Genomic DNA, 14,407 nt, shown 5'->3' with positions numbered 1-14,407 from the left:
GGCACTTGATTTTGAAAAGAGCTCAGATTCCAGTAAGAGTTAAAAATGCATATCTCCTCTCATCAGGCACATCACAGTCAGATAAATTTAATCCAGCCATTACATTTAGATAAATTTAATCCGGCTTTTAAATCAACTTTGCTTCAACACAGAATGTCAAAATGGGCATTGCATCACTTTTTACAGAACAATTTAAAATAAAACCTTGTTGTAATACTACTGCAATCTTACTTTATCAGTATCAAGGATCCCATGTAAGTGTTTAAAACAGTACATGAAGTATTCAGAATGTTTCAGAAGTCTAAGTAGACACAAAACAACATATGTGGACAAAAGTAGCTAGGATCCCTGTTCTGCCCAAGTTAGTTAGCATTCACTGGTTCACCGCCAAAGCACAGATGGGTGTCATAACAGCTTTAGTGGCTGACCAAGTGAAGAAACCATACATGATTATCATAAACTTTATATTCAATTCCCTTTAGAAATGCTACATAATCAGGTTCCCAGATGGAAATTACATCAAGCTTTTTAAAAGAACTTTTGAAAATCAATAAGGAAAAAAACCCACCAACAACCCAATACAGAATTAGCAAAGAACACAAATAGGCAATTCACACACAGGAGTACAAATGGCAGAGATTTCACTGACAAATGGAATATTATAAAAACAATGACAAACCAATGTCTGGACAAATTGACCTACAGTTAAACATAACCTCTGACTCAGCACAAGTATGCATGGGAAATGCAATCTCAGGGGCAGTTAGGGAAAAAAAAATCTATCTATGTACTATCTGCATGTTTATCCATGGAACTGTCCTCACCCTTTAGCCATCCTGAAGAAGTAAAAGGGAGTGAACAATTTTCACGTAAAGGCGTTCACTGGAGTGCACTTATATTACTAAAACTTTATAAAAAACCTACTCACCCATAAGATGACTGAATAATTTGCAATATAGCCATGCATTGGCTTATTATGTGGTCATTAAAGTAACGTTTACAATTATTTACTGGAACTAGTGGTAATCATTTTACAATGTATACATTTATCAAATCACATCGTACACTTTAAATACAGTTTTGTCATTTATTTTCAATAAAACCGAAAAACTTGTAGTGGCTTGGGGAAATGCTCCCTATATCATAATGAGTAAAGAAGATTACACTATTCTCATAAATTATCTGATTTAAAAACAAATCTAAAGGGGCTCCTGGGAGGCTCAGTGGGTTAAGCCACCCGCTCTTGATTTTGGCTCAGGTCATAATCTCACAGTTGGTGAGGTCAAGATCCATGTGGGGCTCTGCTAACAGTGCAGAACCTGCTTGGGATTTTCTCCCTCCTTCTCTCTCTCTGCCCCTCCCCTTCTTCTGCTATATCTCTCTAAATATAAAAAACAAACATTAAAAAAGAGCAGCACAAATCTATAAAACTAGACTATAAAGAACTATAAAGAATTACACCCCCAGCTCTACACCATAGTGAGAGGAGCGGAGACACGCCCATGACTGCCCGCCCCGCCCACCTGGCGCCAGCCCCGCCTACCGCCCCGGGCCCAGCCATTCAACTTGTGCCGCCAGAGTCCGCTCTGCCGGAGCTCTCAACCGGCTCTCGGGGAGCGCCGGGGAGGGGCGGTTCAAACCCGCGGTACTCACCGCCCATTGGCTATTGGGACGTCGGCCCCGCCCCACCCCGCCGGGACCAGGTTCTCTCCTTTCCAGGGCTCCTCCCAGGGCTTGAAGCGAAGCTGGGGCGCTGGGTCACGTGGGACGCGCCGTTGTGAGTCTCTGCGGTCAGGCAGTGTTACAATTCGCTCTGGGTGGTCGCCAGATGATGACGTTAGCCACCATCCGTGAGACCCGGGAAGTCCCGCTAAAGCATGGGCGAAGGAAGCTTAGGCGTCTGGACATTCGCTGCTGGCTAGCGAGGCCTGGGCTTGTGGTCTCCACCTCTCCCCTGCATAGCTGCCCTCAATCGCCTTATATTCCCTCTCGCTCGTGAAGCACTACGGTCAGTCAGCTGAACGGAAAAGCCCAGAGCATCGGCCGGGCATCGGGTTTGCGGGCGGCCTACGCGCACCTGCGAGGGGAGAGCAGGCCCCTCAGGGACGGAGGCCGCTGCGACCTAGAGCCCTGCGGGGTCTGGGCTCTCTTGGAGTACCAACGGCGCCTCCTAGTGGATGATTTTCCTAATGGTTGGGTGCCCGGGCTCCAAAATGCTGCAAAGTAGTAGGTTACGTTCCAAGACAGCAAATTAAACATATTTACACAACTTGGGGGTCAATCAAGAGTTTGAGTTTTAACACCCGCCTTAAATTTGGGCAGATTAGAACTTCAAATTAGTTCTCACAAGGTTAATTGGTGGTTTTTAAATGTGGATTTTTTGGCGAGATCCCAATGGATCTCAGTGAAACATCTACCTGGAGACTTCATTGCTCCAGGTGAGGCGCAGGTTGGCTGTTCTGTGGGGAGAAGTGAGGCCTCTCCTTGTGGATGCCTGCAACTTGAATGTCCTTTACTTCTGCCTGCGAAAACGTATTCCTCATTCTTAAAATGAAATTTGAATTGAAAAGCAAGACACGCACACTATAAAAAATGGAGTCTGAGAACATACAACAGCAAATGCCTTGTCCCCACATTAAAACCCTAGAATCCAAGCCCTAAGGACAGCCATCGTGAAGTTTTTGCCAATCCTTCAAGAAGGTCCATGCTTACAGAGCAAGCCTATATGGAATCCCATTTTTTTAAAAAACACGAATCAATTTTCTCATCTATAAAATGAGGTTGGAAATAATGCAAAACACCTTGAAAATTTCTTGGGATACTGATTTCACTGACTGTGATTACTATTGTTAATGTTCTACAAAGAATTTGAACTTCTTTATTATGAATCTCAAAGATTATTTCATGCCATTCATATCATGACAGTTCTGCCACTTGTTTTCAAGGCTGCACAATAATCCATTCTGTGGGAATATTATAATTTCCTTAATCTCTTCGTGTTTGCACATTTGAGATGTTTTACTGTTAACACAAAGACTGCCATGATGAATTATCTTGTATGAAGATGTGTGTGTATATGGCCAATTGGATCTGCAAAACATGCATACAGTTGACCCTTGAACAACACAGGGGTTAGCGGCAGTGACTCCTGTGCAGTTAAAACTCCACATGCAACTTTTGACTCCCCCAAAACCTAACTACTAGTAGCCTACTGCTGACCAGATAATATAAACAGTCAATTCATACATATTTTTATGTTACATGTGTTATATACTATATGCTTAAAAAAAAAGCTGGAGAAAGGAAAAACATTAAGGAAATCATAAGAAAGAATGCATTTACTGTAATGTAAAAAATCCACATATAAGTGGGCCCATGTAGTTCAAACTCATGTTGTTCAAGGGTCACCTGTACATAGAAATGGAACTACAAAGATAAGAGAGGTGGATTTTAAATGTCATTTGACCTCAGAAGAGCCTGGACTAATCAACACCCCAAACAACTGAGCAGGAATGCTCTTTTCCCTGGACTCTGGCCAACATGGAGTACAACAAAATGTTTTGGTCCATTATCACTATGATGAATGAAAAGTAATAGTGATTCATGTTGATTGGACAACTTTATTGAAAGTTGCTGAAAGGCCCATCAAGCTGTCTTGCATGTTAAAAAAGATTAATTGACTCCCAAAAGACCTGGAGGTGGTGCACATGGGTTTTGTGGTTGGATTAGTTCTATAGTGCATCAAAGCTCTGATGCACCCAATTTCTTTTTTCCTCTGCTCTTCAGATGTTTGCTGGGCCCAGGTCCATGAACCTGTTACTTCTGGAAATGGAAGCAGGATTATTCTGACTGCCTGAGACCAATTAGGAAGTTAACCCAGAGATGAGCAGAGGTCCAATCCCTTGAAAATCTGTTACAAAGGGGATTCCGGGGACATGGCCACAACATCCACTACAGTCCTCTGCAACATGCATTTTAAAAATGAGGGTGCAGTGAGTGTTTTGTCTGATCTTAAGAGGCCATCTGTATTTCTATGATATGCATGCATTAATCTTTTTCCAAGTTTTGCATTTGCTAAGCCTTTTACTGATTTGTAGAAATCATGGTAAAGGAATTGGTAAATGGTAAAGAAATTGTCTTCATTTTTTTTAAGTTTATTTAGTTTTGAGAGAAACAGAGAGAGAAAGCACAAGCAGGGGAAGGGCAGAGACAGGGACAGAGATCCGAAGAGGGCTCCATGCTGACAGCAGAGAGCCTGATGGGGGGCTCAAACCCACGAACCTTGAGATCAATACCTGAGCCGAAGTCAGTCGCTTAAACTACTGAGCCAGTGGGGCCCAGGTGCCCCAAGAAATTAACTTTAAATTGTTAATAAAATACCATTGTCCTGTGTAGCAAATATTTACCCCGATTCACCGGCATCCTTTAGGCTCTGAGAGTGGTACCTCCTTAAATTTTGTCCCCTAGGCACCTCACTTACCCAGACCCAGCCCTATCTAAAGGACAAAGGAATCTTCTGCAATTTTCTGTTTGCTCTTTACAAAGCAGAGATGGTACCAGAAATAGGCTGGTGGAAGGGCACTATACCAGAATAGGGAAGTGGTCCATTGGTCTGAGGGAGAAGTAGTGGGGCCCTGACAGGCAGAGGGACAGGAGCAGGGGTGGGGACAGGAGGAGGAGGTGAAGGGAGAGTGACTTGGAACATTCTGGCAGAAGAGAAATAGTATGTGTGTGAAATGGTCAGTGAGCAAAGCTGAGGGAGCCCTGAGGAACCACTGTAACTCAGATTGGATATTCAGTGAATGTCAGGAAATCAAGAAGCTTCTGAATGTGCTCAGAGCAATAGGTACACACCAGTCCCATTTACTCTTGGTGTTCATGATCCATGTAGCAGGCTCTGACCTAAGAAGACTTCACACACTTACCCCATCATACAAAAGAAGAAACTGAGGCTTGGAGATGCTGAGCAGCAGCCCAAATGTGAGTCCAGTTCGTGGGTCTGCAATGCCCATTTTTTGAACTTCATATTCCTCTGACAGATCATAGTCTCCCAGCAAGAGAAAAGGTGGGATATTACACTAAACCAATGGTCTTCCAGCCTTAGTGAATATCGGAATTGTCATGGACAACTTGTTTGGTCTCTGGTGGGGCCTGAGAATCTATACACTTAGCAAGTGCCCAGGTGATGGTCCAGAGAACTACTGCTCTTGAAGTGTTCTAGAATGCATGTGGAAATAGGGATCAGTCTTTGAAGACTGTCATTCTCATGCTGCTTCCCAGGCTTACAGCTCCTGATGTCCCGAAATGGAAACACTTGTCCAGTGTCCAAGATTATGATCTCTTCTTTGTATTTCAAAAAATGCCATGAGCTAGCATGAACAGCCACCACCAAACTTGTCAATGTTTCCTACACCAGCGTGGATGAAAAGAGGGACCAGCTGTCCCTGCTGTATGTGGAGAATGCCACACTGATGTGTGACGGAAGTCCCATCTCTAGGCAGAAGGCCCTGGGCGAGTTACTCAGCTCTCTGCTCTCCTGCCCATTCTGTGTCAGCACAGTGCACTACCAGCCCAGGAAGCAGCTAGAAATGGATGGCCAGATGAGCATCCTCGTTGTGATCTATGGGATAATGAAGTTTGAGGGCTGCCCACAATGCAACTCCCACCAGACCTTCATTTCAAAAGCACTCCCCTGGCCACCACATGCAGATAGGTCTCACAGCCATTGCTCCAGGTGGAGAGGGACTTGAGAACACCCTCCACACGGTCTCTAAAGTGGACGCCCCACTTTCCTGGTGGTGGACAGGGCTGCTGCAACTCTGTGGTGTCTGAAGTTCAGACCTTGAGTATTAGCTGCCTATCTGCTGAGTAATTTGCAGTTTGCTAGGATTCCCTTTTAACAAGCTATTTTTCCCCTTGCCCTATAAAAGGACCTAGTCCTGAAATCCTGAAAAATAAAGATGCAATGGAAATGTTGCCAATTTTGTGTGGTTGGCATTGGAGAGGGTGGGTTGGAGGAGTGCTTGGGGGAAGTAAGACACCTATGGCAAAATGGGAGGGGACCCGTGGCCTTGGCCAGGCCCCACACACAGTTCAGACACATGCACACACATGCACACATGTGCACAGCATTCCTTAGTGAAAAAGCTCATCTTCAGGCTAGAGCAGAAGATGCAGGCAAATCACTCCCACGTGACCCTGGCAGGAGAAAGAATATTCTGGGAATTGTGCTAGTCAGTGAAAATAAGCCAACTGGCCACCTGACTCACCTCCCTCTCCCACCTAGCAGGTGACAACTAAACAGTGCCTGCAGAGCACAGGCAGGGAGCGGGGCCTTCACTTTACCTGAGGGTGGCTCAGCCAGGGGACGTCTTCCTGTCTGCATTGACTTTAGGTCACATCTACCTTTCCATTTACTGGTTTTCCCCAGAACAGTTTCAAGCCCATTTAAGGAGGAAGCCTCATTTTAAGGAGGAAGCAGATTAAGTTTCCCGATGTTCTTGAGAAGTCAAGGAACAAGGTCTTTCCAGCTTTGCCTCAATGGAGGCTTGATGGGCAGGAGAAATTCCCTCCTTAGAACATGGAGGGTTTCTGCATTTTCTGTCCTCTGCCCTACAAGGACTGTAGAAACCTGTGGGGTTCTGAGACATATGCCAGCTAAGGAGCTCCCTATCCCCTCTGGAGACTCAGGCCACAGTGGTGGTAACACTGTTTCCTTATCTCTGGGTTTCCCAGCTATCTGGGAATGTCTTGAGACCAGCCATTCTGCTTTCCCTATGCCATCTAACACAGCAGGAACCAACCGCATGTGGCTATTCAGATTTAAAGTAATTAAAGTGAAACAAACGCAGCTCCTCAGCCACATGAGTATAAAGTGCTCAGGAGTTGCAGGTGGCTGGTGGGACATGTCTGCCTACAAGGGCTCCTCTGCAAAGACTGATGCCCTCCTGTTCTCAGCACTGCGGGCCACAGCCCCTACCACTCCCGTCCTCCCCCATTTCCAGAGACCACAAAGCAGTGGGGTTTACTGGTCTGCAGCATAAATTCGGCTGAGAGCAGGGTAACCAACTAGTGTTTGCAGGATTTTATTTATTGTAGCACTGAAAGCCCACATCCAGGAACCCCCTCAGTCCTGGGCAAACTGGGATGGTCAGTCTACCAGACTGAGACCCACAGAGCAAATAATGTCTGATGGGGCTGTTCCTGGGATGGGGCCAGAGGGCAGCTCATGCTGCCACACATGGTTCCTTCAGTGGAGACACTTTCACCAGCACCCTAATGACACCTTATGCTCACTTCTAGATGAAACAGTCCTGCATTCACCTTAATTCTACTTCCCTCCCCAAAGCCTCAAGCATGAGTAGAAGGCTCTGTGCATTTCCCCTTCCCTCGGCTGGGTCAATCACCATCTTGGAGGAGGCAGAGGCGCCCCTCTGACCTCCTGAACCCACCACTGTCACCTCTGAGTTTCTCAACCCTGAGCCTTTGGAGGTGAATGTTCTTGTAGGGGGAGTTTGCTTTCTCTGAACTAGTGATTTTTTCCTCTCCTGTGAGTGGGTTTTGAGGGCTTTCACATCACTGAGGTGTTCTGCCCTTGGAGAACAGACCTCTTTTTCTGGGGGGCTCTTGCTCCCCTAGGAACTCAGGAACCCTGAGGACCATCTCCACATTCCTGTTGGCCCTTCCAATCACCCAGTTCTGGAGATGCCCTCCAGGCTGGGCTCCCTGCTCAGTCCCATGTCAGCCTGGGAAACTGACCCGGGCTTCCTCCTGAGTACAGGCTCACCTCATGCAGCAGTCACTGCCCATCCTCCTACCCTGTCCCCTCAGTCTCACTGGCTGTCCATCTAGTTCCCATGGTTCAGACCCCTTTGCTCCATGTCAGAGGGAAGGGAGACCATTCCTAACATGGCAGCAGTGTCCTCCCTAACCCAGGTATCCCAGATCAGGGCCACAGCCTGGGCTCTAGGTCCTTTCAGGCTGCATTCAGTGGGGACTTGTAGACCCCAGACCATCTATGTCAAGCTAGGCAGATCCTGTTGAAGCCCCTTTTCTCTGGGCGAGGGGTAAGGGAGGTGGCACCTCACCACACTTCCCTGTTGAGGGGCCTTGGAACTGTGGGGGGCAGCTTTCTCTCAGGAAATCTCTCCCCCAAAACATTCAGCTCCCCCACTCTCTTCACCCTCTCTCTCCTAACTTATGAAGCAATCAACACTCGCACCCTGATGGCCCCATTTAGCAGACATGGGGGCCTGAGGTCTCCTGGCTGTTGCCAGTATGATTGGATGGGAGGTGGTAGCTCCTGCCATCACTTAGGTGGTTGCTATACAATGGGGAGGGGGATGGAAATTGTTATTCATCTTCCTTCATCCCTCCATCTCTTCCTTCCTTTCTCCCTCCCTCTCTTCCACCCTTCCATATATATTTTTGTGATTTGCCTGTTCTTTCTTGTGCTATTTTTTCTTATTTTTTTTCCTTACTGATTTAAGGGTTCTTTAGATAATAAGGAAATACTATGCCTTTCCTTTGTTGTACATACTTTTCTCTAGTTTGTTACTGATGAATACGTTTGACTGCATGTAAAATGGCCCCCAAACAAGTGGCTTCAAGAAGATGGAAGTGTATTTCTTGTTTCCCCTGAGAAACCAAAGGTGGTCATCCAAGGCTGATGAGGGGCTTCATAAGATTGACAGTCACCCCAGGGCCTGCTTTCCATTCCTCCACCCCTTGCATGTGGCCAAATAAGCCTTATGGCCCAATAGTTTTTAGAATATCAATTCTTACACCCGCTTTCCAAATGGCAGGGTAAAGGAAGGTTTGGTGGGAGAAAAGAAAGATTGGCTGCCCCAATCTTTCAAGGAGATTTCTCTGATGTGTCTTCCTCATATCTCTCACTGACCCCATCGGGTCTCAGGGCACACTATGAGGTCTAGGGAAGGCTGGTCTTTCATTTGAGTGCCTTCCTCAACTGAATCCACTTTCTATTGTTCCTGAAAGAAGGGAAAATGGATATTCAGAAGCCACTAAGAGGTCTGTCCTAGTGCCCTTCAGAATGCCATCTTTACTTTTAATTTCCCAAACCTGTTGTCCCACAGGAACACCCACAGCTGCTGTCTTGAAGCTTTTCCGGCCAACATGATTCTCAGACTCCAGAGATTTCACATCAAGCTCTCTGATGGCCTGATGGGACTCACACCCTCTATCCAGGGCTGAGGTGAAGCAGGTGGCATCCTACCTCACCCCTTAAGGACAAGGGCTTTCAGATTTGAAGCCCATCTCCACATCAGTCTCTGCACTAATCCTCCTAGCCCATTCTACTCTCCTCCCTATGGAACAGAGCTTGAGTCCAAAAACCCCACACTGGAACCTCGTGGTTTGGGACCTTACTTCCAACCTCACGTGTATTTTACCCCATCTCAGCTGAACTGTTTGTCTCTGCTTGCTATGCCATGCAGCTATAGGACTGATTTGACCACTCGTTATATGTGGTTTTGAAACTGACTTTTTTTTTTCTTTTTTTACTATTTTGATGTCTTGCCTCCTGATTAGACTGTGAATTCCTGAGGGCACCTGGGTCTACTTTGGTTCCCCAGGGTACCACAGCAGAGCCATTCCCATACAACACACTGTCTGCCCCTGTTGCAAATCTTTGTCCTCATTTGGGATTAGGTTTCCCTGATGGTCTAGTGGTTAGGATTCTGTGCTCTCCTTTGAGATTAGGTTTTGCTGTGGTAGCTGAAACCCACCCCAAACCAATAAGGTCTTCTAGATAAAATTTCTCTCATTTAAAAAGAATTAGTGTAGGTAAATTAGGGCCATTTGAATGGTCCCACATATCATCAAGGATTCAGGCTCCTTCCAGTTTAACACAATCCTATCTCTAGGGTAAAGCTGTCTCCATGGCTCAGAATGAGCCAGAGCCAGTGGTCAAGCCACCTTAACTGCTTTCCAGGAAATGTGAGGAGGAAGGAAGGGTCTGTTAAGGCAAACTCCTCCCACAAGCCCCCTCTGCTTTCCCATCACTAGCCAGAACTTAAGTGATACATCAAACCCTCTTTTTGGTGGTTACTTTGTCCTTCTCATTGTCAGGCTTCAGAAACTACAGAAGGGGAAGGGTGTGGGGAGGAAACTGCCATCTGTGCCACCACACACATCAGTATTCTCCTTCTCAAAAGTTCCCATTCCAATATTCTAGCCCACAAACCTCTCCCAAAACTAGCACACTCTTGTCAAAGAAAATTTAACTGGGAAGCCACATGGCCATGAGATCTCCTTTATTAGTCACAGGATGAGGGAACCTTCTAGTTCTCTATTCTTTTTTTACATTGGGAAAATGCAATTAGAGTTGATCTTTAGGGTCAATAAAACTAGCTTCTAATACTGATGCCTATTCCCCCCACCTCAGTATGTCTCCCTAAAAGCAGTTCACCCCTCTTTATAAGAGTAGTTAATACAGCTGCTTCATTTATAAGTAGTTATTAACTAACTCCTTAGTATTTCACCTGTTGGTATTCATTCAACTCAGCTCAGGTTCTGAGGTAGGACCCAGCCATCTGTTAGGCAATTCTGATGTACTCTAAAAGTGAACTACAGGTTAAAACACCCAGGTACTTAGGAATAAAACACCATTCCCAGCCTACCCTGAGATCTGGGTAGAGCCCCAACTCCAGCACACCTGAGCCAGGTAAGTGCTCTGTCCTGGACCTCACACCTTTGCAGGTACTTTGTACTAAGCTTCCTGCCTCTAATCCTCCTTTGATTCCTCCTGCCTCAAAATCTGGACAAACACATTGAGCAAGGGAAAAGAGGCAACATTTGTATTGTTTTATTTGTCAGAATTTCCAGAACCAGGATATCTACTGAACAAGTAGAAAAATAGAGAAGTTTACTACTTTGAAAAGGCATCTATGACAAACAAGAATATGCTCAGAAAGGGGCTCATGGGACTCCAGAAAATGCAAAGTTAAGATGGGGTGGTGTGGCCTGGAGTAACAGAAAGGAACTTGTGTCTCCACATTTTGAGATCTATGTTTCCCTACAGAGCTGGGACTGAAACAGAGACCTTTCTTGCCTCCACTAGCTGGCCCAGTCCTGGAACCGGAAGCAGTCACTTGCTATTTTCCACACTGTGTTGCTGGGTGAGGCCTGGGCAGTCAGGATGAAGTTCTGGTTAAAGTCCCGTTGCTTGTTGCCCTCAAACTTCACTGTCCCACAGATCACAACGAGGACTGTAGTCTGGCTCGGGGTGGCTTCATCGTGGACAGGCTGGCAGTCTACCACGTTGATTTGGAACTCACTAGAAGGTAACATTTCAAAAAATTCACTCAAGGACTCTTGTCCTGAAACAGCATTTCCATTCCACACCAGGGTGGCTGTGCCCATGTACAGGCGGGACAACAAGCGCCGCCGCTTATCCATGGTGGTATAGTACACGTTGACGAACTCCTCAGCAGCTCTGCAGGCCTGATCCACGTAGGTCTTGAAGTCCACCGATGCCATCTCCGGCCCTGCTGAAGGAAGCCTCTGCCCAGGTGCTCCTGCGCCCGAGGGAGCCGGGGCTGTGGGGCAGGAAGGTTGAAGAGAACCCATGTGAATGCCCAAGTTCATTTTGCCCCAACAATGGAACAATTCTCTTCTATTACAATTCTTCCTTTTCAATTACATACCATAGAGAAACGACTCCAGGCTCAAATTTTGCCATCTAATTTTACTAAACCTCAGTTTGCTCATTTTAAAATGAAAGTTGTAACATGAGAATCAAATAAGACGGTGTATACCGAGTGCTTAAAAAGCCTGATACTTACATGATCAAAAAATCGTAGCTATTACTGTGAATTTTAAAAATCTCATTTTATAAAAGATAGTACATTTGACTATGGAAGGTCACTTTTTCCTGGAAGTGTGGACCAGGTGTGACTGCCCGTAGGGCAGTGGAGAAGCAGCAGATCCTGGATAAAGATAGTGGAAGGAAACAGTGGCCCAATAAACATCAATCAGATGGCATATGCTCCTCAGCTGGGGACAGTCTGAGAATGCCTATCATGAACTCACCCAACAGATACTGGGAGAGTAAAGAGAAGGCAATTTTCTTAAGAGAATAGGAGAACAAATGTCACTAGGACAGAACCAAAATGGTGGTCACGACGCTCATGACAAGCAAACCAGTAGCTGAATGGGAAGGAGAAGGGAAGACACCTGGCTTCTGTGAACACTAATACCTACCAGGCAAGTCCTGTGAGCCACAATGGAAAGACAGGTTAGAATCAAGCAAGTTCTATGGGATGGAGGGTGGGGGATGGTGGCATCAAAAAAGAATCTCAACTGTAGCTGAAATGTCACAGTTCTTAAAAAAAATGCAAAAGCATAAAGAAATATTATTTGCTTGTCTCAGAGTACGGTACAACTGTCACAGTTCCCTGTTCCTTTTTGTGTCATTAAAAGATTTCACTAGAAAAAATTAATGAAAGAACATTACTAAAATAATGGATATGTTTGGATATACAAACTTAAAACATTTTTTTATTTCAAAAATCTTTTTTAAAAATATCAGGTTATGAAAAATAGATACAAGATTTAACATAGAGTTGGGAAAGAGTCCCTTACTTTTAGGGCTGAGAAAGGTGGAGGCCTCTGCGTCAAGTAAAGAACTGTGAAAAGCAGTCAAGGAGCTTGGTCCTGGAGACCAGCAAGGACAGGACCAGGCACAGCTAGAGCTCTTCCCACTCCCTCCACCAGCTTAAAGTCAAGCCTCAACAGACAGACCCCAGCTGGGAATCTGCTGTGCACTTTATTTACATGCATCATCTCATTTACTGCTCACCATGAAACGATGAAAGAATCTCACAAATGAGAAGGGAGAAACCCAGGGGATGGATTAAGGTCCTGACAGTAAGTACACTCTGATTTATCATTTATAAGAACGCGTGTGGCCTCTGAAAATGTTGTCAAAGCTATGCTGTCCTTTTACTTGCTTATTCTGTAAGTCCTCTGCTTCGGAAATCAAGGCTCTAAGAGCACAACTCCAGGCCTGCTGGTTTGAAATCGTCCTTTCACAGGCTTCACTTTCTATCTTGCTGGAAATCCCAACCCCCTGACATCCGTAGTACTCCTCACCCTGACGTGCTCCAGACCCTCCACCATCTCAACTCATTCTCAAAAACGTCCCCTCCTCCACCCTTGCTCAGTTCTGCCAAAGCCACTTTCCAAATACAGCTTAGCAACCTGTCCCGACCCCATACCAGTAGGATAACCACCTCCCTTTCTCATGATTCTGCTACCTACAGAGCTGGCGCCTTGCCCTTTTCTCTCAGATCAGGGAAAAGAATCTTGAAAAGTCAGATAAGGCAGAGGCTGTGAAGATGCCGCCTTCTCTCGGAGGCCCACACCGTCAAGTTCTTTGGCGCTGGACCAGAGAGGATGCAACAGGCCTTATTTCTGGCGGTGAGTCGCTTTTCATCAAACACATAAGGCCCACCCACGCTAACCATCTCTGGCCCGAGACCTGCTCCAGTGCACGGACTGGTCACCGCAAAGCGGATTCACTGCCCAGCACTTCGCACCGGCAAACACCTGAAGCAGCACAGCAGCTACACTACCAGGGAAAGAACAAAACCTGGCTGCTTCCTGACAATGGGGGGGGGGGGGGGAGGGCGTGGGGAATGCACGTGGCAGAGATCTCGGGAGTCCCTGGGAGCCTTGGGGTCTTCAGATTGCCAAGCGCGGGGGACCGTGAGGGACACCTACTTGCGTAGCTGGTGACGTCCGGGGTCGGCGGAGAGCGGTGTCCCCGGTAGGCCGGGGTTGGCGACCTCGGTCAAGTGAGCGGCCCGGATCTGCGCGGGCGTCCCTGGTCAGTGGGGCGGGGACCTCGGCCAGAGCGGGTGTCCCCCACTCAGCGTGGGCGGCGGCGCCCCAATCGGGCGCACCCTTTCGGCCCCCAGTTCCACTGAGGGCCGGCCCCTGAAGGTCGCAGGGCAGGGCTGTCGCGGCTCCGCACTCCTCCGCCGCTCGCCTCAGGAAGAGCCGGAAGAGCCGCTCTTCTCCCACCCTTCCTCCCGGATCCGCCTCGGTCGCCGGGTTCCCGAAACCCGAGGACTCTTCGCCGCCGACCACGGGTTCCCGCGCGCGGCCCGCGGTGTGCTGCGCAGACTCCAGCTCCCACGGCTCTGCCCACTCCCGCCTCCCCGTGACGGGCAGCCATGTCAGCCAATGGGACTTAAGGCAGGGAGACTAGCTCCGCCTAGGTGTGGCTCAAAGAAGGTGTTGGCTTCCGGGAGAGGCTCGTTTTTTCTAGACTACCGCAGAAAATCCGCGCTCGAGTTTTCATTGGTCCAACTAGTCACAGAAACCGGTCCAACTGGTTAGGTGGGATTGTTGATTGGATAAAATGTCCCAGGTCCCGCCTCCG

The 14,407-nt window shown here is 47.1% G+C and overlaps 1 protein-coding gene across 1 annotated transcript; it reads right to left on the bottom strand.

Annotated features, from left to right (window-relative positions):
* Window positions 1-10,810: 10,810 nt before the first annotated feature.
* NXT1 (nuclear transport factor 2 like export factor 1) lies at window positions 10,811-14,171 on the bottom strand. Its single transcript, XM_027069461.2, has 2 exons — window positions 13,744-14,171; window positions 10,811-11,558 (listed from the first exon to the last, which is right to left on the bottom strand). Exon 2 carries the CDS (start codon window positions 11,497-11,499, stop codon window positions 11,077-11,079), a length of 423 nt encoding a protein of 140 aa, XP_026925262.1. The 5' UTR covers window positions 11,500-11,558; window positions 13,744-14,171; the 3' UTR covers window positions 10,811-11,076.
* Between the last annotated feature and the right edge of the window lie 236 nt (window positions 14,172-14,407).

This window comes from Acinonyx jubatus, chromosome A3 (genome assembly GCF_027475565.1).
Source record: "Acinonyx jubatus isolate Ajub_Pintada_27869175 chromosome A3, VMU_Ajub_asm_v1.0, whole genome shotgun sequence".
Taxonomy (NCBI): Eukaryota; Metazoa; Chordata; class Mammalia; order Carnivora; family Felidae; genus Acinonyx; species Acinonyx jubatus.
This window is presented reverse-complemented; position numbering and strand designations above follow the sequence as displayed.